A 26636-nucleotide genomic window follows, 5' to 3' on the forward strand; every position below is an offset into this window, starting at 1 on the left:
GATCCAAGGTGATTTTTTGGCTTTCTTTATCTTCTGGAGTGGTTTTTCAGCTTCATCATTAATTATGGTTTTAATATCATTCCACAACTCTTCAGGTTCTCTATCTCCTGTATCAAGAACAGCAAATCTGTTACTTAATTTTATCGAATAGTCTTGTGGAATATTTTCAATATCATATTTTGGAAGGTCTCTTTGATCTTCTTCTTGCGAATCTTTACCCTGACATTGCATATCAAAAGCTCATGGTTGCTTCCACAATCAACTCCTGGTTTACTCCTTGCCGTCAACACTGCAGATTTCTATCTCTGTCCTATGCAGATGTAGTCAATTTGATTTTGATAAATGCCATTTGGAGAAGTCCATGTGTAGCGGCAACGTTTGTGGTGTTGAAAATGGGTCTATATCATATGAGCGAATGGCACAAATTGTGAACGCTCATAATATCAAATGTACTCGAAGTGCTTTTTCTGAGATCGCGGTACAGTGAAGAATGGGATATTTGCCCTTTCCCTCACTGTAGTGCGATCTCGGAGTTGGAATATATATTTAGCGGGGGGAGGGGTGCAGCCCCCACAACAGGAAGTTTGAGGTCCAGTACGTTCGATATTATGAGCGTTCGCAATTTGTGCGATTCGCTCATATGATATAGACCCATTGAACATGCGTATTCATGATTGACCATTGGTTGGTTTGGAAAACTGTACTAAGTAATCACCAGCTTCATTTCTTTTACCTATACCGTGCTATCCAGCTACTGCATCTTCAGGTGTGGTTCCTACCTTTGCAATGAAGTCCCCCATAATGATCAGTAGCTCTTGCTTCGGCATTTGATCTATTTCATTTTGAAGTTGTTCGCAGAACAATTCTACATCCTCATCTTCCACATCTGTCTTTGCAGCACATACTTGGAGCAAGTGACATTGATTAACTTTCCCTGTAAACGGACTGACACAACTATCACTGATAACATTATACTTTAGTACAGTCTTTGAAAGCTTATTGTTGAGGATGAATTCCAAGCCATTTTTCCTGTATGTTTCATGACCAGAGTAGCAGATCTAATGCTCATTTGATTGAAAGTGGCCCTGTATTTTCCATACGAGTTCACTAACCGTAACAAATTGAATTTGGCTTTTTCCATTTGATTTTTAACAATTTCAAATGTTCCTTGGTTCATGCTTCGTACATTCCATGTTCCTATGTTAAGAATATCTTTGCAACTTCTGATCTCTCTTTTCTGTCCAGCAACATCAGGACAACCTGATGGCTTTGATCAGTCAGCTTCACACACCAGCAATACTCTGGGCGACCATCAGCTCTTCCCTAGTAACATAGTGAGTGCCTTCTAATTTAGGGGACCATCTTTCAGCACTATACCACACTTCTTTCTGTTGCCTCATCATCAAGATTTCTTGGCAGAATACAGAAATAGATTGCTGGGCCTTTCTTTTGAACAGTATAAATTCAATGTTGTCATGATTGTCACATCAAACACGATCTTCCGTCTCCAATACCGCCTGTCTGCTGCTGCCCAGATGGGTAGTACATACCTAAATGAAATATAATCAGATAGTCACTTAGACAGAGCAGCATTAGACACTGGTGTAATCAACTGGGCCTTTGAAATAGAGACAACTGATCAGACTTTCTGGAAGATTTGGTTCTGTACAAATAAAACCTCAATTGCCTATGGACATTGAAACAACGCAGTAAATATTCTGCTCTACAGGAAAAAAACACTGTCAAGTGAATGGCCGGATTCAAATTGCTCTCCGTTGCCACCTTTGGCAGAAAAGTAGGATCCATTCAGAAAGACAGCCTATCTTTATGAAAAGTCAAGTATGGAGGTACAGAGGTCAGGGCTTGCAATTCTGACATACACCTGGCAGAAGTAACAACCAAGAATAAGGTCTTCAAGCAACAACTTCAAGTCAAACATAGCTGATAGCTCAAACAAAGTTACAGCAAGCGCTTGAAGCACAAAAGGCAAGTCCCAAAGCTGAACAGGATCCAGACTGGAGGGCGCAACAAAATGGTTCCCTTGAGAAAGGCCTTTGAAACTTTTAGAGCTGCCAAAGGCAGAAATAGATGTCAGCTGTACCTTAATAGCAAAAATAACTGGATCCTGAGTGAAACAAGTCAACAAGAATAACTTCTGAAGGGGCTGAGAAAGGGTCCAAGCCTTTAGAATTAGCCCAAAGAGTGAAATGTTTCCACTTACTAGCATACACTTTACAAGCAGACACCTTGTGGGATGCACACAATATATGCACCACTCTGTCTGAAACAGTGGGGGTCTCTGGCTATCTGGGGAATTGGAGAAACCATGCAATTAACCTGATCATCAGAAGGTCAGGTGGATCCAAGTCCAATGGTTGAGAAGTCAGATCCAGAATGAGATCTAGAACCCATTGAGGGTACAATTGATGGGGCCAAAAGGAAGCAATGAGGATCACTGTCACTCTGCAATGGGAAGGCTTCTAGAGAAACGTTATTATCAACAGGGTCAGACAATAAAGCACAACGGAGACCCAAGAGCCAAGCATACAGAATAGCATCCCTGACTGTCCTAAAGGAGGAACTAAGGCATAACAGCTGCTGCACTTGGTGCTGGAAGGTGATGCAAAAAACTGCAACACGGAGTTCCCCAGCGCCAAAAAATCTGAGCCGCAACACTCAGATTTAGGGACCACTCACGAGGAAAAAGAATGTTTCTGCTCAGACTGTCTGCTAAAATGTTGGATTTCCCTGGGATACGCAATGCAACCAGAAATCATTCAGATTAAACTGCCCACTGCCAAACCCTCATGGCCTCCCAATAAAGGGGTAAAATTGGGTTTCCCCCTGTTTGTTCAGATACCGGATGACAGAAATGTTGTCTGTCTGAACTGAGATCACACCTTTGGGGAGAAAAGTCCTGAAAAGCCTGAAACACAAATAGGATGAGGATTACTCTCATCTCCAAGACTTTAATGTGAAGATTGACCTCAATCCTGGACCTGGTCTTGGACAGTACTCCCTTCAAAATGGCACCCCCACCCTAGAAGACAAGAGTCCATCGTGACCACACCCAGCAAGGGGGGGGGGGGAGTACAAACAGTCTCTTGGTGGACATAAGGGGAGATTCTAACCATCACCACCTGCTCTGATCTCAATACACGTTTGTCAATGTGATGGGAAGGTCCATTGGATGAGTCAAGACAGACCACAATACACCATGAATGTCCACTGCAGAGCCCTCATGTGGTAGCTCACCAGGAGACCTAAGCAGATGGCAGCCACCATGCACCCCAACAGCTTCAATCCTAGTGAGGTTGGAGGCTTTCTGCAATACAGCAAAGAAATGGCCTGACAAAGAATAGTTGTGTAAGACCTTACCATAACCACTGATGTCGTCCTTTTCTATGTTGCAGTATTCACAACAGTATTCATAACAGTACGGAGTAGCTGCCCGCAGCACCACCGTCTGACCAGTATACCAAGGTTTTTGTCTTGGAGGGTACGTGTGACGTCGGCTACGAGGTATAAAGGTAACGTCTGCACATACCCTCTTCAGAATAGTTTCTGTTGCTAGTGCACCCCTGAGGTTTTTCAGGAGGGTCCTAATTGAGACCCTTAAACTTACATGCCTGCTAGAGCCAGGGCAGTAATAAGGCTATGTAGGTAGAGACTTGGGGAAGAAGATGGGCACAGGTGTTCATAAAATAACTGCTATAGCAGAAGCAAGAAACAAGGGGTAGGAGGGTGGGACTGAATACTGCAACAAAGAAGAGAAGGACATCTATGGTTATGGTAAGGTCTTGCACAACTATTCTATGTCCTTCTATTCTGATGTTGCAGTATTCTTAACAGTAGGGAGAGTACAGAGCTTTAAGTATGATCCTGGGAGGAGGAAGGGATTCCATGGTCCAGGAGACCATGTAGGATAGTTTTGGCAAAACCGGCTCTAGCACGGGATGCCACGTCCAGCTTGTAGTGTTTGGTGAAGGTGTGCACTGAGGTCCAAGTGGCTGCCTCTAAAATAGAAGGGGAATCAATACCTTTGAAAAAGGGAGAAGAAGAGGCAGCTGCTCTGGTTTGATACTGCCTTGTAAGGTTTTCCATGGTGGGAGTAGTAGAAGGAGATGGACTTGGAGATCCATGAGATGATGGTTTGCTTAGATACAGCCTTCCCTAGTGCTCAGGGATGGAAGGAAACAAATAACTGTTCTGATTTTCTGATGTCTTTGGTTTTGTCTAGATAATATCTTAGCTGTCTGTGCACGTCTAGAGAGTGAAGGGTCCTCTCTGAAGCATTTTGAGGATGTGGGTAGAAGACAGGTAGGTTAATGGTTTGATTCAATGAGAGTTCATTAACTACCTTGGGCATGAAGGAGGGGTTGGCCCTGAGCACCATTCTGTCTTTGTGAAAGACTAAGTAGGGGGATGTGGCCATCAGGGCTTAGATCTCTGAAACCCTCCTGGCGGATGTGAGGGCAACTAGCAGAACTGATTTAAATGTACAAAATTTCAGAGAAGCAGAATGTGCTGGTTCAAAAGGAGACAGTGTTATCTTTTCTAATACAAAGTTTAGATCCCACGGAGGAGGGATGGGTTTCCGTGGGGGTTTGATGTGGAGGAATCCGCTTAAAAAATGTCTGACTTCAAGTCTGGATGCCAGGGAAGGTGAGATGGGCAGACAGGCAGAGATGGCAGACAAGTGGACTTTTATCAAGGAATATCTCAGTCCTGTCTGGAGTAGCTCACACAAGTAGGACAGGACGCTAGGGATGGAAGTAGTGAGGGGGTCCTGTTTGTTCCTTTGACACCAATTGGAGAATCTGAGCCATTTAGCCACGTAGTTTTTTCCTAGTGCTGGATTTTCTGGCCTCCTGCCGAACATTAAGTACGTCCTCTGAGTAAATGGGTCTGTTAGGGATCAGGATTCTATCACCCATAAGGTCAGTTTTAGATTGTTCACCTGCGGGTGTAGCAGAGACCCCTTGTTCTGTGTGAGCAGGTCTACCCAGTAGGGTAAGCTGTGGTGATTGCCCTTGGCTAGAGAAAAAAGGAGGGGAAACCAATGCGGTCTTGGCCAAAAGGGGTAACCAAGTAGGATTTTTGGCTTGTCCCTCTGAATTTTCAGGAGGACTTTCTGGAGAGTGAAAGGGGGGAAGGCATACAAGAACATTCCCCCCATGAAAAGGAGAAAGCATCCAGTTTCCACCCTTGTGGGTGTGGATTCCTTGTGCAGAAGTTATGAATCTGCCTGTTGTCTGGGGAGACAGAGGTCTGCTTGTGGAATACCCCCACCTGTATATCAGATCTAGGGAAACCTTTCTCTGTAGCATCCATTCGTGAGAGGGGGGCTGAGGTTCTGTTGAGTGTGTCTGCCATCACATTATGTTGAGAGGGGGGCTGAGGTTCTGCTGAGTGTGTCTGCCATCACATTATGTTGAGAGGGGATATACATGGCCAACAGGTGTACTCTGAGGGAGTTTGCTAGATTTCAAATCTGAATGGCCAGTCTGCATAGTGGGTATGACCAGTTCCCTCCTTGTTTGTTTATGTACCACAGAACTGTCATGTTGTCTGTGATTACCTTTGAGGTTCCTGGCAGGATAGAGGGTTGGAATGTTAGTAGGGCTAACAGCAAGGCTCTCATTTCCTTGATGTTGATGTGGTCTTTTACTCTTTGAGAGGACCATTTGCCTTGTACAGAGAGGTGTTGTTGATTTGTTTGCAACACTGCCCCCCCAGGTCCAAAACATCGGTGTAAAGGCAATGAAGTGGAGCTGGGGTCTGAAGGAGGAGCCCAGGGTTGGTCTGTATTGCAGATATACACCATTGGATCTCCCTCTTTTAAGCAAGGGTGGAGTGGGAGGGGCACATCCAAGGGTTGGGAATGTTGGTTCCATAGATTCTTCAGTACTCATTGAATTTTGCGCATGTGTAGTCTTGCCAAAGGCAGCATGTGTATAAGGGATGCCATGTGGCCTAATAGTTTCAGAAATTTCCGAGCTGTTAGAAAGGTTTGGGAAAGGATCTGGTTGAAGTACAGACCGAGTTCCTGAATCCTTTGGAACGGTATGAAGGGTTTCATGCAGTCTGTGCGTAGTCTGCATCCCAGAAAAATCAAGTCCTGAGAAGGAGTCAGGCAAGATTCTTCTACAATTACAGTAAATCCCAGAAGACAGAGGGTGTATGACACCTGCTGCAAATGGAGGAGTAGGAGTTGGTGGTCTTGGTGCAAGATGAGGTCTAGGTAAGGATACATTTGTATACCCTGTGCCCTGCAATGGGCAATGAAGGGGGTTAGACACTTGAACACTCTGGGGGCTGTGGACAGACCAAAAACAAAGCAGAGAATTGAAAAATGACAGGAGCCTATAGAAAATCTGAGAAATTGCCTCTAATCTGCCTCTAATATGGATGAATGGGGATGTGTAGGTAGGCATCCTTGAGATCTAGAGCCACCATGAAGGCTTGGGGGAATTAGAGGCAGGAGAATAGGTAAGGTTATCATTTTGAAGCTGGGTACGAGAAGGAAAAGATCCAAGATAGGTCTCCAGGGAACATTCTGGAGTAGAACCTTGAGTTCTTTTGAGGGGTGGGAACTGGTTCTATGGTGCCTTGGATTAGGAGTTGTTGAATAATAGGTGGGAATAGGTGAATCTTGTTTTTTGGTGTTGTAGAATGCCCTGAAACGGTGGGACCATCCACCAAGTCATGTAACATCCTCTCTGAATGATGGAAAAGACCCATCATTCTTTTGTAAGTTTCATTCAAGAGGGGAGGGAGAGAGTGAGACGGAGGGATAGGGGAGTTTCTGGATGCAGGGAGGTGAGTCACAGTGGAGGGGGGGCCTGGGATGGTCAGGCAGTCTCCGAAAGGGAGTGGCAGAAGATCTTGAGGACAGTCTTGGGGTAGAAGTCTTTCTCTGCTGCCTATGTCCCTTGGATTGATGTGTTGAGGAAAAGGATTCCCTTTGTACAAAGGATGTTTTTTGAGGGTAGTTTCTAGGATAGCTAGGAATGGGGACACAAAAAGGTGTTTTAGATTTTGCAACTCTTTTCCCTTCTCTAGGAGGGATTTGAGGAGCTCAGCAGAGGCTTGTCCAAAAAGTGCCTTATTGTCTAACTGAGATCCAGAAATCTGGTCTGAACATCCATGGAGAGGGGCTGTAGCTGTAACCAGGAGTAACGATGCAGCACTGATGCAGAAGCAGCTTCTACAGCATCACAGATGCACTTAAGAGTGTCTGGTCACTTGTGATGCTGTGGAGAGGACAGACTTTAACTGTACTTTGGTGGGGGAGTCCTGGACCTCAGAAACAAGGCTGGAGGCCTTAGAAATGGTATCAAGTACAAATCTTGCCATGAGGGTTTGGTAGTTCAGGGCCCTAATGGCCAGAGTGGAAGATGTGTAGACCTTTTTACCTGCTCTGTCCATAAAGTTACTGTCTTTATCAGTTGGATAAACAGTAGAGGAAGGAAGCTGTCTGTAAAGTCTTGCCTGCAGAAACAGCTATAACAGCTGGGTCAGCAGGAGGGTTCTTGTAAAGAAACTGGGTGTCCTGTGGGATGCTATAAAATCTGTCTGGTCATTTAGCTGCTGGAGGTTGGGAATCAGGAGACTGTGAAGCAGCTAAGAATGCATCTTGAAATGCAGGTAGTAAAGGGGGCACAGCTGCTCCATTTGCAGAAGATTAAAGTATCTTTTCTTAGAATCTGAGACCTCAGAGGCCTGCCACTTGAAGTCCTCCCTCATTAGGGAGATAGTATCCCCAAAACTAAATTCTTCCCCTGGGGGTCTGGAGAAATAGAGTCCTCTTCATCTGGAGTACTGAACTCATTGGGGGATTCAATTTGAGTCTCATAAGAGAAGGATTTCTCAGAGGATGAGTATTCCTCCATAGACACATGGGTTGGTTGAAGAGTGAGAGTAGGATGGAGTTGTTGGGATTGTAAGGCCTGAAAAACCTTAAAGGGGCTTTGGGAAAAGGATTCCCAGCCTGACATCTGAGGGGGTTCAACGTGTTTGGACTTCTGTTCCTTTTCAAGGGTGTGGTAGACAAGGAAAAAGCAGACATTGGCCTAGCAAGAGAAGGATGAGCAGGGGCATCTGAGAAGGTGAGCTGTGGTTCCCCTCTGCCATCAGACTCTGATGGCTGAAATACCTCAGCAGACGTACCTTCAGTATTCCAGAACCCGGCTTCCATTGTGGTTCCCGGGCCTGCTTGGGAGACCGTCATCCGAACGGATTCTGGGTCTGCTATCACCTCTACTGCTGGTTCAGATGCCTGAGGTGCAGCCTGGGATTTGGGCCTAAGTTTCATCACCTTCTTCAGAGGCGGCTCGTCAGATGGGCCTACTCCTCCCTCCATGCCTAATGCCAAATGTCTGAGTCTCTGATTCTCGTGGTAAAGATTTAAAGCTGCTAGTCGGCTATGAAGTGTTTTGGGGATGAACGACTAACAGACAGAACAGGGTGTATGGTCGTGGGCCTCGCCTAGACAGAAAACACACTTATCATGCATGTCCTTGTGAGGAATCTGTCTCCCACAAGCACACTTCCCTTTCCTGGCTGACATGCAAGTCTAAAACAGCAAGCAAAACAAGTAAGAAACCCCCCAGTGGGCACTTATCTGAATGGTCCAAACGGTCGTCTGGTCTTGATACTCGTAACTGTAGTCATCTGATAAAATGCAAGGTAAGGTAGAACGGGCGTCTGATGATCCCTGCAGCAGAAAAATTCTGAGGAGGGTACGTGCCGACATCACACATACCCTCCAAGACAAAGACTTTGGTATACTAGCTGGACAGTGGCGCTGCGGACAGCTACTCCCTACTGTTATGAATACTGCAACATCAGAATAGAAGAACATATAAGGGTAGATACCTTGAGAGATGGAAGACTTGCAATTTGACAGACTGGGTCCAAGTGACAATCTATGAATTCTAGCATCTGAATAGGGTGAAGACTGGACTTTTGATAGGTGATCGTGATCCCCAAGGAATGGCACAGCTGCAGTAAGGTGCCCCTTGCCCTAACTAGCGATGCCTTCATAGAGATAGTTAGAGAACAATCGATCAGGTAAGAGAAGACCTGAAACCCCTGCAGCCTAAGCTGTAATTGTAACTGAAAATGGAATCATGTAACCTCTGGGGATGATCCTTAGCACCTATGAATCCAAGGTCATGGCGTCCAAAGTTTCTAGGTGAGGAGCCAAATGATTTCAGTGTCGGACAGTTGGCTAATCCATCAGGATCGCTGAAAAGGTCCCTCAGAGAAAGCTCATTAGAAGACTGCTAGGCTGGTGCTCATTGTGGTTACCCCCTGCCATGTAGGGGACCTTCTGCAAGAGATTATTGAAAAGTCTGCTGTGATTTTCTTAAGAGACATTTTCCTCACTTGTGATTCAGAGAAAAGGTTTGCTAAGGGACAGAAAAATGCACTCCAAAAGCAGACAGCATCTTTCTGTGCTGATGGCTCCTGGTCAAAGTGACCCTAACCTTAGGGCCAAAATAGTGAAGAACCATCACAGGGGCATTAATAAAGGATGCTTTGAAGCAGTCCATAAAATTACACAATCTCATACAAGCATGGCACTGCCAGTGGCAAATGTGCCAGCAGCCATGTTAGAAAAAAGACACATGGACATGTTAGCAATAAGGTGCAAGGTGGACAACCACTCTTGATGCTTCCAACAAAATGTCCTGCTGAAGTCTCAGGTGAGTCAGGTAATTTAACGTACATATTTGGCTCAGACGTAGGAGGGCTTCCCTAACAGATCCAACACCCAAGATTCCCTATTTGGGGGATAAACCGATGAACTTTCTTCCAAGACCCACAGGCAAGGACTCTGACTAGGACCACTGAGTGTAAGGGAAGGAGCCTTCCCCAAAGTCAGTACTGTGGGAGATTGGGTCCAAGCTGTTGGATATGATAACAGTGCAAAGGCCTCTCGAGCAGCAAAAGATCTTGGACCTCTGAATCCAGTGGACAGGACAAAGAGGGAGCCAATCATTTTCAGTCCCCTTTCGAAGGTACGGGGTCCTCACATCCCTGCTTCCAATCTTGATATCCTCTATCAACCCTTCCAGTTAGAACAGAACAGGAAGAATCACTGGCTGGCAACAGACTCATGAGGTCTAACTTGGCCCTCCTCTCATTAAAGGCATGGGTGCCAAAATTCTCACAAATAAGCACAGTGTGTGTCAAGGTGAGCAGCCTCAAGACAATAAACACACCCTGCCTTGCATGTCTTTGGAAGGCAGCTTGTGGCTGCACACCACACACTTCTTGAAGCCTTTATTCATACCACACTAAATATATGCCAACTATAAAAACTACAAATTAACATGCACTAACTTAATAACTATAAAAACATACTGTAGCTACAAAACCTAAAGCAAAACAGGGGGGAAAAGTCAGCGAATGAAACATACTACTTATACCTAACGTACAAAACCTACACGACCTAACCCTATGCAATAAAGCACACCAAAAACAATAGCAACTACTAAAAAAAATAGGGTAGAGGAAAGGGAAAAAGGATTTAGCTAACAGGCACTAACAAAGAATACATCCCAACAGAGCTCAAGACCATGCTGCTGTCCAGAAAGGTGGCAAACGAGATCAGGAGTAATCCTAGTACGGCAAGGTATTATGAATACAGGAGGTGAAGCATTGGGGGGTATGAAATCTTTTGGATGTGGCCGGTCTCTGATTCACTTCAGATGTGATAACCTACAGGATGAATCCATATTAAAAAGACATTGGATCTGCTTGTTTAACACAGGATGTGCAAGCTTGCAGTTAATGGTGCATATACTGGGGCCTTGTGTTGACAAAGAGAACCACTGATTGAGACTATTCACATTGCTCTTGTGGTTTACGTTCTTTTCTACTCGTGTGTTTTTCTGGAGAAACTGGTCTGACTGTATGCTGCTACTGCCATGGCTTAGTGATTGTTTTAAAAGGAAATCACGGCATTCCAAACGTAAGTAGGAGAAAATATGTACAATTTTCATATAAGCAAGATTCACAAAAATTCTTCATAAAGTAATTTATGGCAAAGAAAATAAAAAAATCACTTTTAGAGCAAATAACTGCACTTAAAAAAAAAAGAAAGAAAAAAATATGGTAGTAGGCTAAAAAGGAAGCTAGAATGTGTTAACCAATGTTAACAAAAGAAAGGCTACCTGATCTCTGTTACTCATTATTAAATAAATGGGTAGCTACAGCATTTCATGTTATTATAAGCAGGCCCCCATAAAGACTGCTAACAAGGACATTTTAACAAGATCCTAGTAAATGCCTGTTACAGTTCCACAAATGTGGACAAGAAAACAAAATATGGAGAGGTCAGGCATATACTTAAACACATTCTGATACTTGATATGGTAACTGACACCAAAGTCCTGTGTTCCTGCTGTTAGACAAAATAAAATTAAATATTTCACATGAGATTGAGAAAGTCTACAAAGATTGTCACTTAGAAACATAACGTGTGATTCAGAAAGTTAATACATACTGTGCAAGCTGTGAATTACAACTGGGTGCAAATGAGTTACAATGGTTCAATGATGATACATAAAATTGTATTCAGGGATAGGATACTTGTCTACACAATAGAATACGTTTTCACAGACCACGTATGCAAATGAGTGTGAATAACATGTATGAAGGACAGATAGTATAAATATACCTACAGGATGCAAAAATAAAAATACAGAACAAATGGTGTTAGTTATATAATTATACAAATGCACTTTCATAGATGATAGAGTCTCAAAAAAAGATTATGTGCTTTCTCGCCCAGGGCTGTTAAAGAGAAGCAAATAAAAAAAATTGCAATGTGTAAGAAATGAAAATGGGTTTTTAAATGACAGCAGACATGAATATGCCTCTAAGAATACTAGCAGTGCTACTGTTATGGCTGTGCATGGTCCAAGGAAATCAGGAAAAGTAGAGAGAAGAGTAGCAGCACAAGAGGACAAGCCCAGAACTGACTCACAGATCTTGACAGACACAAAAACCTTATAAATGTAATTATTTATCTAAGTCAATTCCCTAATGGAGCTGCATATCCAGGGTTGCCACCTATCCATTCTTTTTCCAGACTATCCAGAAATCGAACCAATTATCAGGTAGTCCAAAAAATACTGTACAAACTCTGGTATTCAGTTTTAAATAAGAGACAATCAGAGTTTGTTAAATATCCAATTACACAGTGCTTTGATTTAAGAAAAGCATTGCTAATGTGGTGCAATTGTGTCAAAAAACAGGAAAAGGGGACGTCCCCCCCCAAAAGTACAAGTGATGTCACAAAATGGGCAGAAAGTAGGCTGGGTTAGGGAAGGCGATAGGTGGAGTTAAGGGAGGTGTGAGGGATATGGCTTTGGTCCAGTTTTGGCCACAATGAAAGGTGGCAACCCTATTGTGAAGACTGGTAGAGAAGGGTGATGGCTGCCAAACTAGTCAAATAGATTTGGTACATAATTTTATCATTTGTAAATACTATGAATGTTGAACTTAAAACAATGTGGCAACATTGCCATCTGCTGTAAAGAAAGCTAATTCACGCAGTTCTTGTTGGTCCTTTGAAATTAAAATGATTTCATCACTGCCTTTGATGTTTTACAAGTCAGCGCCAGTCCGGCTAGATGAAGGCTTCCTGCCTATTGTTTTAAGGCTAAAGTTAATGACCAGAATTTACATGTGGAATGTCCTTTATTGCTCTATGTGCAAAATAATGTAAATGCAGTTAATGTGTAGCCTGGGAACTCCAGGAAGGGTGAAAAAGATGTATTGTTTATCTGAACTGCAATAGCAATTTAAACAGAGAGAATCAGAAGGCATTAAGCATTTTGTCTAACTATCCAACTCAGCACTGCCTTATACTCTCTTTATGTAGGTAGTATGTTAAAACTGTGTTTTCTCCTAGAAGTAGCTAGGAATTAGAAAAGATTAGACTAAGTGTTTTTCTGTGATGTCAGAACTGTACTACTGATTTATTTTAAGCATTTCTTTGTGATCTTTGAACTTTTGACTATCACTGACTGTGTAGTAGAAAGTATTGTCTTGTGGTTTTAATTATTTATTATTAAATATTTTAAAACCTTTTAACTGTGGCTGGTTTGTGCAGAGATAATTTAAGCTTTTTAGAGTACTTGTATGCCTTTGGTAAAATTGTACAAAGCCAGTCCTATAGCTTTAGCCCTGGGTTATACTACCAATTGGATAATAATATTGTACAGTAACAACTGGACACCCTTTAAAGGGCATTTGAGTAGCTGATACATATTACTTGGGTGGTGGCAGTAATTACTACCATATAGTCTGGGTAAAAGGGGCACAGCTGGAGAACCTGTGCCAGCCTTCCCCAGACGTGTCTTAGTGGTTGTGCAAACTCTTATCTCAAAGTGTGTGTGTGTGTGTGTGTGTGTCAGCTACTTGGGCAGGGACACAAAGCACTGGTTGGACAGAGAGGTTGTTGGAGATTTTCGCTTGCCCAGCTAGGCTGAGATCTGGACCCTATAGCTGTGCCAGTGGGAAGTCTTATTGGAGACCTGGGTAGCAAGGGAGTGACCAGACCCAGACTGACTGTGATCTCTGTTGTGCTCTTAAGGGAAATTGCACTTTACTGTGTGTATGTCATCCTTTCCTCATATATGAGATGCCCTCTCTGGTGTTAGTGGTGAGGATTGAGGTTCCTTGATTGCTGGGCCAGGGCACGGGCATCACACTTATGCGTATCACTCTAGTCTTGAGCCACCTGTGACATTAATGTTAACATTTTTATCAAGATACAGTCACTTGTCTCTACCATGGAATACTGATGTTTTAAGGGGATTGAGGAATCTCCATCAAAGGTGCAGCTAGTCTCTGGTTGCCTGACTCACCCTCTCCTAGTTTGAATGTCCAACACCTTTGCTCCATTAAAGAGCATCTTTGAATAAAGGATGCAGAGATCTGGACAGTCTTTCTTATCTCCTACTGCAAATGCAGTTAAACATCCCTCTGGATGCTGAATTAATTGTTTGTATCCTCTGTGGTGGACCAACTACAACTTGTGTGACACAGATCTGGAGTTGCTAGTTCTTCAGTGCTATTGGCACTGTATATGTCTTCAGGTTTTCCAATTGAAAGCATTTACTAAGCTAGTTCCGAGCCTTTATCTTCTGGGTACTGCTAAGCTTCCGTCTCCTATTTTCTGATGTCTTTATGTATGCAGCCATACCAGTAAACTCTGCTCATTTCTATTCATCTGCATGCATGGTCTGTAAAGTGCTATGCTACAAGTATAACACAAAAAGGTTGTCCAACTGGTCATGCTCTGCATTTCTGTTACATACCAATATTAAACCACTGTAAGCACATTATAAACTGTATGCCAAGAAGTTAGTCTAGGAATCCCTCTTACCAACATTACATGGACTTAACTCACTGACACACTCCATACAAATCCTACAAAGTGTGCAAGTCATTTCTGAATACCACCAAGTATAACCCATTCAGAGTATATAAAGTTGGTATGTAGAGCCAGAGTCCTATCTGAATCTCATACAAAGAAACCAAATGCAATTCTGGCTCTGTGGTACAGAGGTATAAAGCCCTGACTATATCCATGACAACCACAGTTCTACAACAGCTTTGGGCAAGGGAAAGATGGTGTCCATGGCATAAGTTGGCACCCCTACTCTTCAAAGGGAGGATCGTGGTCTTCCAAAAGTTTTACCATATGTAAATAGAGGACTCCAAGCGAAACAGTCATAACTGGAGACACAGGCTAGGCATACCAGGCCATTGACAGCAACTCTCATAAGAATATGGGTGGACACTCGCAAGCCGGCAGAGGAGAGCACAGCATTCCCTCAGGCTGACGTGGTTGGCCACGTCAGCCACCAAGGACAGGGGTTTAGGACTTCACAGAAAACTCTCAGATGACTGTCTGAATGATAGACACCTACTGAAGAAGCATAAATATTCAAGCATGGTCTTTACAAAGAGTTTCAAAATTGTTCCTACCTAAAAAATAACCCATCCAACAATTACTTACCTGATTTGTGTTTCTTGTGCTTCAACTTCTTTTTGATGTTCAACCTAAGAATATCAGGTTTAGAAGACTTGGATGGGTTTGGACGAAGACCATCAGGTCTTGTCTGAAAGCCCTTGTTCAGTACATCTTTAATTTTCTTTTTCTTTTTCTTCTTCTTCATGTGCATCTTAAAAAAACTTTGTTTTTGGTTCATCAGTGAAGTGCTTATAGTATTACCCTTTGAAGTTCTGTGACAATTAATAGCCACCTGGTCACTGTGACTGTCAGTCAAGTGTGCTTTACACGTTTTCAGTGCATTTTCATTCAGGCGGCTTTCTTCCACTTTAACTGAGGAAAATTCACTGTTCTTGTCCCCATTTCCCACGACTCCAACTTTCCCTGGACTAAGAGGCTCTTCATATCCCAAAGTATTCAAAGGATTAGAAAATGTATTACAGTTTTCCTTGCAAGGACCTGCAACCACTTCCTTTGCATCACTGGCCTCATAGCTGGATATGTCACAGTTTTTCTTTACCAATGGAACAGCATGGCAACCGACTTCCTCTTTTACAGAAGCACAACTAGACATGCAGTCTTCCTGCTTGGGAATGCTAACTAAACTCTTAACAGGTAAGCCATCATCCACATTACTTCGGTATTCTCTGTATTGTTCTGAGCAATCCAGCTCCACCTTTTCTAATTTTACCACTGGTACGCTTTTGATTTTTATAGATGGAATTGGAAACTTTGGTGCCTGAAGAGGTCTCTGTTTATAAATTCTTATGTCTGCACCGCAGAACTGTGGAAAATGTATGAAAGCATTCTCTTGTGAATCATACCCCAGAATCACTTCTCTGCACTCATGAATTGGTTGTCCCAAAACAGCATCTTGCACTTCCTTTTGTGTTTCATACACAAAGTCACAGAGTCCTTTCAAAAGCCATGTTTTCTGATAAAATGACAACTCATGAAATGGTTTCTCCTCCAGAGGACTGCTTTCACCAAGGACTTGAAAAAACTGATGACAAAGCCCAAGTTGTTCGGCGCAGTTATCAGGGTTCTCAGCTTGCCCAACAACAGTGTACCACTCAAGTACTTTTCGCCTCAGTGCAGCTTCCCATTCTTTGTAAGAAAGTGTGGGCCTCCGATGTAAAGTTGCTCTGCGATGTGGTAGACTCAACAATGATGTCATTATTTTCGCTAAAAAAGTGCTACACTGAGGCATCAATAAACAGCGTTCTAGTTCATAGAATATTACTTCGGGTAAATTGAGAATACACTGTGCCAAGCAAAGGAAATGACCAATAGCTGGGATTTCCCACATAGTTTCCATCCGAGTATGTTCAGTCTGGGCAAGGAGGTTTTTCTCCCATATTTCAATTTCTTTTTGAATAGCTTCTTTTGCATCCTTCTTCTCCTGTTCCCGCAACCTAAGAAGATGCAAGAAATTATCATTTCTAAAATCTAAATTAAAAAAAAAATGACAACATACATAACTTGCAATGATGTTTAATATGTGTACTTAATGATTCAAAGAAGCTGAGAAATGCCTTCCTTATTTAAAATATGCTAAGCGCAAAATTAAAAAATGCAAACTTGCAAAACTAAAAGGTAGTGTTAAGGTAGTGTTAAAGCAGTTGTACTAGTTAACCAGAAGACACTCAATATCCCCAGGATTTTTATATTACCCCAATGTTTAAAGAGTTTTGACATTAACTGTTTTTTAATAACATTCACTTAACTTTCTATATGTCCACTAATACAGCCATAGAAAATGTAGCAATTCTCTATTTTTTATTGTTTGTTTAAATGGCTTTCTTCTGAAATTCCAAGGGCCAGAAATGCTATCCCTGGAACAGTAAGACTATTTATGTGAAGAGGGGAATGTACACCAAGTGTGAGGTTGTGTCACTTCAGCATATTTCCCCTACTTCAAGACACAGTGGTCTTGGGAGTTATTCAGCAAAAACATAAATATCACAGCAAGTTTCAACACTTACTGCATTTGCTGGATAATCATAGTTTATTTTTCAAAGGTTCCAGGACTCACACTTACTAATCTCGTAGTTACAAAAAGAACCTGTTTGAGCACATCCCATACAAATGGCCATCAGGAAAAAAATAAGTAGGGCTTCAAAATCACACCATAAAAATTCAATGAGGAAGGGCTTCAAAATCACACCATAAAAATTCAGTGAGGAAGGGCTTCAAAATCACACCATAAAAATTCAGTGAGGAAGGGCTTCAAAATCACACCATAAAAATTCAATGAGAAAATGGCAGGAATCAACTGCTAACTACAAGGAAAGGCAGAGAGCATAATTTTGGTATGAAAGTTATAGAAGGATTCTGATAAAAAGGAACAGCTACTGCTGCTGTGCATGCACCTGACAATCATACTTCTAACACAGAACATATGGCGCTTGGAGCAAACCTTGAGACTATTACTGCTTCAGGCAGTGAAATAACATGAAAAGCAGCAGTACAATGACATTTGGAGGTCAGTAAGCTAAAACCTTAGGATGACAAGATACAAGCAAGATGCACACATGTGACCATGCAGAAATGACCTAAATAATGAAACTTGAGGTTTGCATTTGGTATTCTGCATCTTCTCCTAACTTATGCTATTTGCGTATCAAATGCACCCTGAACATAGCCTTCAAACCAGCGCTAAGTCCACGGGGCATGTGCTTTACACCACACTAAGCTATTAAGAGCAGTGCTTTTCACATTTCCCCATTTACTTTTTTGGCTTCTTACATTCATGTAAACATGCAACTCTCACATTCTAAGTTGCAGACAACTAAACTTTTTAATTCACTCAACTTTTTCTTCATCTTTGTCACTATCCACTTCTCATTCAAACCTGTAAAAAGTTAATTTAGTTCTAACTGATAAACCTACGAGTACATGAGGTACTCACCAGAACAAAAAATCTTACAGACACACAGACTCTTATAACAATTATTAGTTATGGCTACTTATCAGGGCACACGTCTCAACTCCCGTGCTCAAGACTTCTGCGCAAAGGCATTTCTTTAAGCAAGACCTCTGGGCAAAGCCAAAAATAAAGAGGTAACAAAGGGCTACAGTCATGGACATTTTTAAATATTACTCTACTTCAACTGCAAAAGCTGCTTCATGAAAGTACAGATGTGTAAGCTGCACTTGCAAGAGGTTCCACATCAACATACATTTTCTGAACAATCAAAAGTATGAAAATCTAAAGCCTGGCATTACTGACTGACTGAAATCCTCACAGGTTTAACAGGAAATCAAATTTTTATGTGGAACAAGGCAAACACGAGGCAAAATAAGTGACATTCTGCAAAGTTAGGGGCAGATGTATTATGCATCTGGTTCTGTTGGTAAGCTTTCCCAAAGAAATGAGGTGCTTAGTAGGGTACAGGAAAAGTATCTGGCTACCTTCACGGTCTGTCACCAATTGTGAATTATGGAGGATCATTTGTAAACCACTGAAGAAGGCTGAATTTCATGAGGTTGTGCAAGAGTTCCAAGACCATGGAAAACGTTTACAAATACATTCAGTGAAGCTTAAAGGTTAATCTTAGTAATGAAAAGAATGGCACTGCCATCACCAGCTTAAAATGAAAGAACAGATGCCTTGAAGATTCTGGTCTTTAAAATGAATATGTCCACATTTAAAGAACTCTCTATTCATCACACATTCTTGCCCCTCTACTGACTTGTACAGAAGTTGGCCCAATGGTTTCCCTACTGGTACCCAGGAGACTCATTCATTCCATCACTAGAGTGTGAGCCAGGCATTTCCCGGCCTAGCAGAGCTGTTGGCCTCATAAATAATTTCATTCATGTCCACTAATCTCTAGTAGTCTAGCCATTCCCCTGAGGAAAGTCAGTTGAGTGGTAGGGAGGGGGGGGGGCCAGTCTGCAGATCTTGTGGAGTAAGCTATCCTTCCTTGCAACTATACAGCTTGTTAATGTATGACAGCTGCTGGGCCTGGGTGGAGACTTGCACACTCCCATGTACATCTATATCCCCCAGCTCAACACTGTACAAATGCTGTTATCCACACAAGCTTACGTGCTTCCCTTTTGTGAGTAACTGCGCCCCATCTGGTAGGTGTTACCAATGCAGCAGGTCATTATCTCCTTTGTATGGATGAGAAGGCATCATCCTCTCAACCACAACTTTCACATACACTTAAGTGCCTGTGTCATTAAATGAACACAGGTCATCTGGGCTGATATACAGGTTTTATCTATATGTCACTCATTCTATGCTAATTAAAGTGGGTAGGTAGTGACTGATGAAGCACAGAATAAATGCTAGGATGATGGAAGGGCAGTCTCATTTTTCCAGTACCCTTCAAAAAAAATGTCACGATCACTTGAGTCAAAGATTTCCAAAGTGTTTATAAAACCTGTGCACAGGGTCAAGGAGTTATTTCTAACATCTCTCTTTGATTTGCCTACAAGATAAAATCAGATTTATTTTTCTCCTTAGCTGGTATGAATCCACACTGGTATTCCAGCATGATTTTTCACCAATATGAAGTTGACAATTTAGAAGAACACAGACAGGAATTTTCTTCACACAGCACAGTAAGGGAATGGATCTGTTAACTGGGTTGGGTGAGTTAACTGGTCTCCTGGCCCTTTTCAGTCACAACTTGGGCTCAAGAGATCAAAACAAGTAAAGCATACACATGGCAGAGTATAAAGCACATAAATGAAGTAAACATACAACAGTAAAATAATTAGAAAATGACAGCCACCCGGCGATGTAAACCTTTGCTCTAGGTGATTGTCATTGTTGAAGTGACACCCCGACCCCATGTGCAAAAATGGGAAAGAAGGGTTGCGGGTGGATGGTCAGATGGATTGACATACACATAGAGAAAATGCAACTCTCAAAGACATCACACCAAACAAGCATGGTGAATATACTAAGAGATGACAGTATACATTCCTGTTTCCTGGCGTTCTTGTACAACATACGTTGTATACGTTATGTAATACGTTATGTACAATATACATTCCTGGCGTCGGCTGCCTCCCTTTATACCTGACGTTCTGACATCAGTTTTACAACCGGCGGCAGCCGACTTCATATACCAATGACTCTGGTATTCAGGCCAACTGAGGGCTACCAGGAGCCGGATAACCCATATGTGAGGACTGCAACAGTGAAACACAAAGAACATCCATGAATCAAAAGGCTGAGTTGGGGTCCTCTCTAAAATACCTTGAACAAATGCAATACTAAAGTGTCCCTCTATTGCTTTGTGAAGATTAGTACAGAATACAAATGATGTTTCAGAAAGTACATCTGTGTAAGTTGCACTTGCCGTAACAGTAGCTGCTCAAATTCTTCACTGCTGCAGTAGCCTTTAGCTAAATGGTTTGTACCCTACCTAGGATACAACTGTCTGATCTTCAAAAAGCTCTGGCTCCCTGCCACACCTACATTCTGACTGCTGAATGGCTTGCCCCTTGGAGGGAAATCAGGAGCCATAGTGCAGACAACTTCATTGGAGGGAAATCAGGAGCCATAGTGCAGACAACTTCATGACTTTCTTGCCCAAACAAAAAGAAAAAGCTTACCCGTCCTAAAACCTCAGAAAATATAAACAGCAAATGTTTTATCCCAACTAACTATACACAGTAGAAGGGTAGTGGTGGTCAGGGAGTACAGCTTCTACAGCAGTGAGGAATTTGAACATCTACTGTTATGCTAAGTACAGCTTACACAAATGTAACATACTCATTCCCACTGCTACAAGTAGCCTTTCGTTACTTGGGTTGTCTACCAAAGCTTATCCTACCCAGAAGGAAGGAGGAGCTGTGCCAGTTCTGGAAGTGGAAAAGGAGTCCAGTATGTAAGGCTTTTTAAACGTATGGACAAGCACCATACAGTTACCTCAATAATGCTTCTAGAGTCCACCCCTTTCCAATGCAGCATCAAAGCAAACAAGATTCTTTTAGAATATGCCTTAATCCTGCCTGGAAATATTTTACCATTTTAGGAATAACAAGAAAAGATATAGTGAACAACTACCAACTAGAACTGTCTGAATTGACATAGATTGTCATTTTCCAGTCCCATACCAGGAATTCCTCAGCTGTACAGCTTTCGTAAAGGATTATTACTGACAAAACAATACCTGGGTTGCAAAAGCACGACCAGAGTACACAGAATTTATTCTCAGTCTTTCAAATTCTGGAAGAAATTATGGAGATAGTATCAAAATCAAGGTACACTCTGGAAGTAATGAGCATACTTGGAGGATTTTTTTCTACAGATAACCCTACATGCATGGAAAAGCAAAAGCGTTAACCCTCTGTCAGAGGGATAGACCAGTTAGTCCACAAAACACAGCCACAATGGCTGGTTCAAATGTAGATAGAAACAAATGGCATCTTTCTTTTTTGCTGGGAAACATGTCACCTGAACAACAAGTGGCCTTGCATCTCAAAAGAAAAACATCTTTGTAGAACAGTTAGAGCAAAGTCTGAGATGAAGAGAAGGATCTACAGGCAAACATGCTGAAATGGATGACAAATATTGCCAAAAGGAGTAAACAGGCCATAAGACAGTAACTCACACAAATTTTTGAGAAACAGAAGTTATGTACTCACCATAACAATAGATTTGTGTTGTCCGTTTCCATCCTTCTTCAACATATGGGTTTTGGATTAGACCTTAGATCCAAGTTCACCCATAATCTCTGTGTACAGAGCGAGCTACCTCAGATCGAATTTGCCTACTAGAAACAGAATTAGGAAAAAAAAAAAAAGAGACAACACGGATCTATCGTTGTAGCACGTACATAACTTTCGTACCTGATATTGTCATTTCAGTCTGTTCCTCAATTAAAGGGACAGACTCCCCAGCTACTTTGTTACTTGGATGGTCTTATGGAAGGAGAAAAGCTAAACCAAAAGAGGCTCTAGACTGGCACTGTGTATCCAATTTGTAGTATCCGACGGAAGTATGAACCTTGTACCAAGTAGATGCAGCACAAATGTGTCAACTGGTACACTGGAAAAGAAGTCTGTACATGAAGCCACAAATCTAGGCGAATTAACTTTTGGAATTGTAGGAAGTGACAGACCTCTTTCTTTATAGACATAAGATATGCCAAGACAACAAACATGAAAAGGTGACTTTGGATACTCGTTTTTCTCGACGTAGTAGTAGAAAAGGATACAAATAATTGGTCAAACTTTCTGAAAACTTTTGTTTGATGCAAGTAAAAAGATAACTGAAGAAATCTAGCAAATATAATATATATTCACCCTTGTTTGAAAAATCTGGAAAGAACACTGGAAGATTTATGGATTGCTTGATAGATGATTCAAGAAGCCACCTTAGGGTGAAAAGAGGGGCTGGTTTTCAGGTACACTCAGTTTTTGTGAAATATTAGGTAAGGAGGTTTTGAGGACAAGGCGTGAAGCTCAGAAATTCTCCTGGCAGAAGTGATAACCAAAATTAAGGTCTTCCACGACAAAAAAACTTTAGGTCAACTCTAGCATCAGGATTGAATGGGAGACCAGTCAATGGTTTCAGTAAAATGGTAATGTCCCAGGGAAGAAAAAGAACAGTTCCTCTAAGGAAAGCCTTGGATAATCTAAGAGATGCTATGGGCATGCAATTTTCATCCATGTGGAAAGAGGATTTAGCAGAATTAAACCAGAGGCAATTCTAGAAGAGGCATCAACTGCATCACGCCCTCATTTAATGGAATGCCTTGCTAAATGATGAGAGCCGATCATGCCCTGTAAGACGGTGTTAGTGTCACAGTCTGGTATAATTGACACAACTTTGGCCATATTACTCAAAACAGAAAGTAAGACTCTGGTTAAGCAAGTTTGATAGTAGATGGGGCTAAAGAACAAGGTGGTTAATGTGCAAATTTTGTTTTCCATACATGTCCATGGCCCTACCATCTTTGTTAATACACAGAGTACTGGTAGAGGGTAACAGTTTAGAGGCCTTGTCATATTCTAGACAGTTGAAATCTGGATCCGATTAAGGGTTTCTGTATAGAAATGTATGAATTTTTGGCACTTTATAAAATCTGACTTCTTTAGTGTAAGAATCTAGAGCCAATGAAGCTGATATAACAGTATCCTCAAGGGCTTTTAATATTGGTGGGATAAGCAGATTGCTTAAGTACATCAATGTTCAGCAGGTCACAGTACCTTTTATGTAATCTGAAATATGTTTGTCCTTCCTTTTGAACTATTAAAATATCTTATAGATCAGGGGCCTCTAAATAACCAGTGGTGCTCTATGAGGACTAGTAAACTTGGGCAACGACCACAATCTCAAAGACAAAAAGCAATATAGGCAGTGTAGCTAGAAATGTAGTGCAGTTGCTTCCATCATCTATAATTATGCTGGTTTGAGGGCTGCTTGAGGTCTGAGGGCCATGTGTTTGAGACCCGTTATATTTATTACACCAAAATTTAACACTTCATGGGGAGAATAAGAAAAAAGGATGTTCTGGGTCTGATTTAAAGGCTACAGGAGAACGAATTTGTAATTCATAATCCAGACCCTCAGACTCCCAAGTCAGATGAATGTTATTCCTTAGAATAGGATTTTTTTTTCTTTTCTTGAGGTAGAATTGCAATGGTGGGTGGGAGGAATGGAAAGTCATGACAGCTCTGAAGGGTCTCTAAGGGAAAGAGACACAGTAGCAAAGGCAAAATTTGCTTTTTTTTTTGTTTTGTTTTCTCTTTTAAGTGTTTCATAAAAAATATTAAGAGACGGAGAACGTAAATGTACTTCCATGATTCTACCTGGGACATCTTTCTGGTCTAACAGTTGGGAAAGTCCACCTGCTCCCTAGGAAGGGATCAGCCTTGGCTCTCCCTTCACAACCAAACTGGTTGTGAGGTTGGTTGGTTTGGATGTAATCTGAAGAAAAATTAAAATATCTACAGAAGATGACAAGTCATTAAAGGCTGAGGGGGGACATCCAAGACAGACGATCTAAGAACCACTTTGTTGCGAGCCAACACTGGAAGTTTTATTTTCAATGTAGATCTTCAATGAGTTAAGGCGACTACAAATGGTCTTAGGAACAAAAGACTGACAAACTGAACAATCCCTACAGTCATGTTCGAGGTATAAGCAAAAAAGAAAAAAAATCAAGGTCCTATGGAGGGGTGGGTTGCCTCCTGGGAGGTCTGATGTGGATCACTCCCCTAAGGAGCTGTCTTAGCAGGGGTGTGAAAAGACAGGAGGAAGAGAAGGGATGTGGGCTGAGATGGCAGAGGTGTGAATTTTGATGGAAGAAGCCTTTGTCAACCAGGCTAGCCAGGTAATGTAGGATGACAAGACATCTTGGCTAAAGCAAGACTGACGCCTTGCTGCTTGCACCACATGGAGAATCTTTTCAACATAGCTGAGTATGATTTTCTAGTACTAGGCCTTTTGGCCTCTTTAAGAATGTCTTGAACTTGTTTGCTTAGGGCAGGCTTGTTGCTTGATGCTGTGAGATTATCCAGGTTGATAGTTTGAGTGACTGCAGGTTTGGATGCACAATCCTCCGCTTGTCCTGAGTCAAAAGGTCCACTCTCTGCGGTTAACTGCAACAGATTTACATTGGTTAAACTAAGTACCAGAGGATACCAGTGCTGCCTGGGCCAATCTAGGAATATTACAATTACCCTTGGGCCCTCTTCCCTTATTTTTAGAAGGACCCGAGGAAACAAAGGCAAGGGAGAGAATGCATAAATGAAAAGGTGGTTCTAAAGGAAGAAGAAAGCATTTGTCTTCCAGGCTTAGAGCAGCTTGCTCCTGGAGTAGAATCTTTTTAAGTTGAGCATTTTCATTGGTGGCAAAAAGGTCTACCTGTGGGATTCCCCATTTGTGGGATATACTGAGAAATGTTTCCCAGTGCAGATGCCACTTGGGGGATCCATCATGCTCCTGCTGAAGTGATCTTCTAGAGTATTTAACACCTGGAAGGTATTGTGCTAGGAGGTGTAACACCAGAGAGTGAGCATTCTCCCAAACCTGCACTGCTAAGCAACATAGACAGTAAGAGTGAGATTCCCCCCTGCTTGTTTATGTACCACATGATTGGGGCATTGTCTGTTTTGACTAACAGGACTCCCGATTTCCATTTTTCCTTGAAAGCTACCCGGTCTTTTTGCACCGCCATAAGTTCTTTCCAGTTTATGTGCTTCATGGACCTGAATTTCCCATTTCCCTTGGGACTGAAGGTGTTTGAAATGAGCCCCAGAGGCAGTCTCTGATGCAAATGTTGTGTGCGTTTGCCCCTGGGGAGTGACACTGAAAGAAGTCCTTGGTTCTGAGCACAAGCCTGTGCCCACCATGCAAATTCCTCCTTGAGACAAAGGAAACATCTGAATTTCAGTCACTATGGATTGTGTGTGCTAGCACCACGCATTCTTGAGGTATCACTGGAGTTTCCTCATGTGCAGCCTGGCCAGAGGAACCATGTTGATACCAGCTGCCATGTAGCCCAGTGCTCAGAGGAATTCCTTGGCTGAGAGGCATTGTAAATGCATAATCTTTCTGAAGTACTGAGTCAGAAAGGAGACCTTGTTTGGAGAGACAAGTCCAGAAGAGCCCCTAAGAAAATTATCTTGTGGATGGTTCTGTGTTGGTTTTGCGTAGATTTATGCTGAATCACAGGGAGGTGAGGAGGTCTTTTGTAAAGGCCAGATCCCTGAGAAGTTTTGATAGACTCATGGACTCATGGACTGTATTAGACAATCATCCAGGTAAGGATGGATTTGTACCACTCTTTTCTAGCCGAGGGCGATTACAGGGGCTAAGCACTTTGTGAAAACCCTGGGAGCAGTAGACAAGTCAAAGGGCAGTGCAGAAAACTGAAAGTGACATGTACCTACTCTGAAACGTAGAAAGCTTCTGTGTCATTCCTCTACAGGAATGTGCAAGTAAGCATCTTTTAGATCCAGGGTGACCATTAAGGCCTGAGGAGCTATCATGGGCAAAAGTTTCTGAAGAGTTAACATTCTGAATTTTGGAACCAGCAGGGACTGACTGAGGGTTGACAGGTCTAGAATAGGGTGCAAACAGCCTTACTTTCTGGGGAACAGAAATAGCCTGGAAAAGAATGCATATCCCTTCTGGTGCTGTGGAACTGGTTCCACTAAGCCCTATGAGTACAGACTGAGAATTTCAGTAAAGGTCTTCTGTTCTTTGGCTTTGTGGAATATCTGATAGCCTGAGCACTTTAATGGCTCTTTGAAAGTGAGTTTGTAACCATCTGAAATAATGTTTAGAACCCACTTGTCTGAGGAGATGAGGGACCTATTTTCTTTGAACAGAGACAGCTGCAAGAGGAGTGGCAGGGATGAGTCACTGTTGTGCTTTGCCATGGCCCCGTGGCCTAGAATTCCACTGCATTGAAGTTTTTGAGGACAACTACCTGGGTCTTTGTGACTGCTGTTGCACTTGAGTCCTTTCCTTCTGGGGTTTCCTCTGCCTGATTTTTGACTGTGAGGGAAAGGACCAGTGTTTTCGTGGGAAAGTTCCTACTAAACCTAGGTGGCTGAACCTGGAGGAAGTCTTTCACAGTCTGCATTGATTTTGCTTTTGCTTCCATCTTTCTGAGCA

At 42.2% G+C, this 26636-nt stretch overlaps 1 protein-coding gene across 1 annotated transcript in view; it reads right to left on the minus strand.

Moving 5' to 3' along the window:
• The window catches only part of KIAA2026 (KIAA2026 ortholog), a 961657-nt gene that overhangs the window by 573281 nt on the left and 361740 nt on the right, over positions 1-26636 (minus strand). The window contains exon 4 of the mRNA XM_044067194.1: positions 15047-16455. Within this exon, the coding sequence (XP_043923129.1) occupies positions 15047-16455 (1409 nt within the window). The remainder of the gene's footprint in view (positions 1-15046; positions 16456-26636) is intronic.

The sequence above is a fragment of the Protopterus annectens genome, chromosome 3.part1 (assembly GCF_019279795.1).
Source record: "Protopterus annectens isolate FY-2018-M chromosome 3.part1, PAN1.0, whole genome shotgun sequence".
In the NCBI taxonomy this organism is placed as follows: domain Eukaryota; kingdom Metazoa; phylum Chordata; order Ceratodontiformes; family Protopteridae; genus Protopterus; species Protopterus annectens.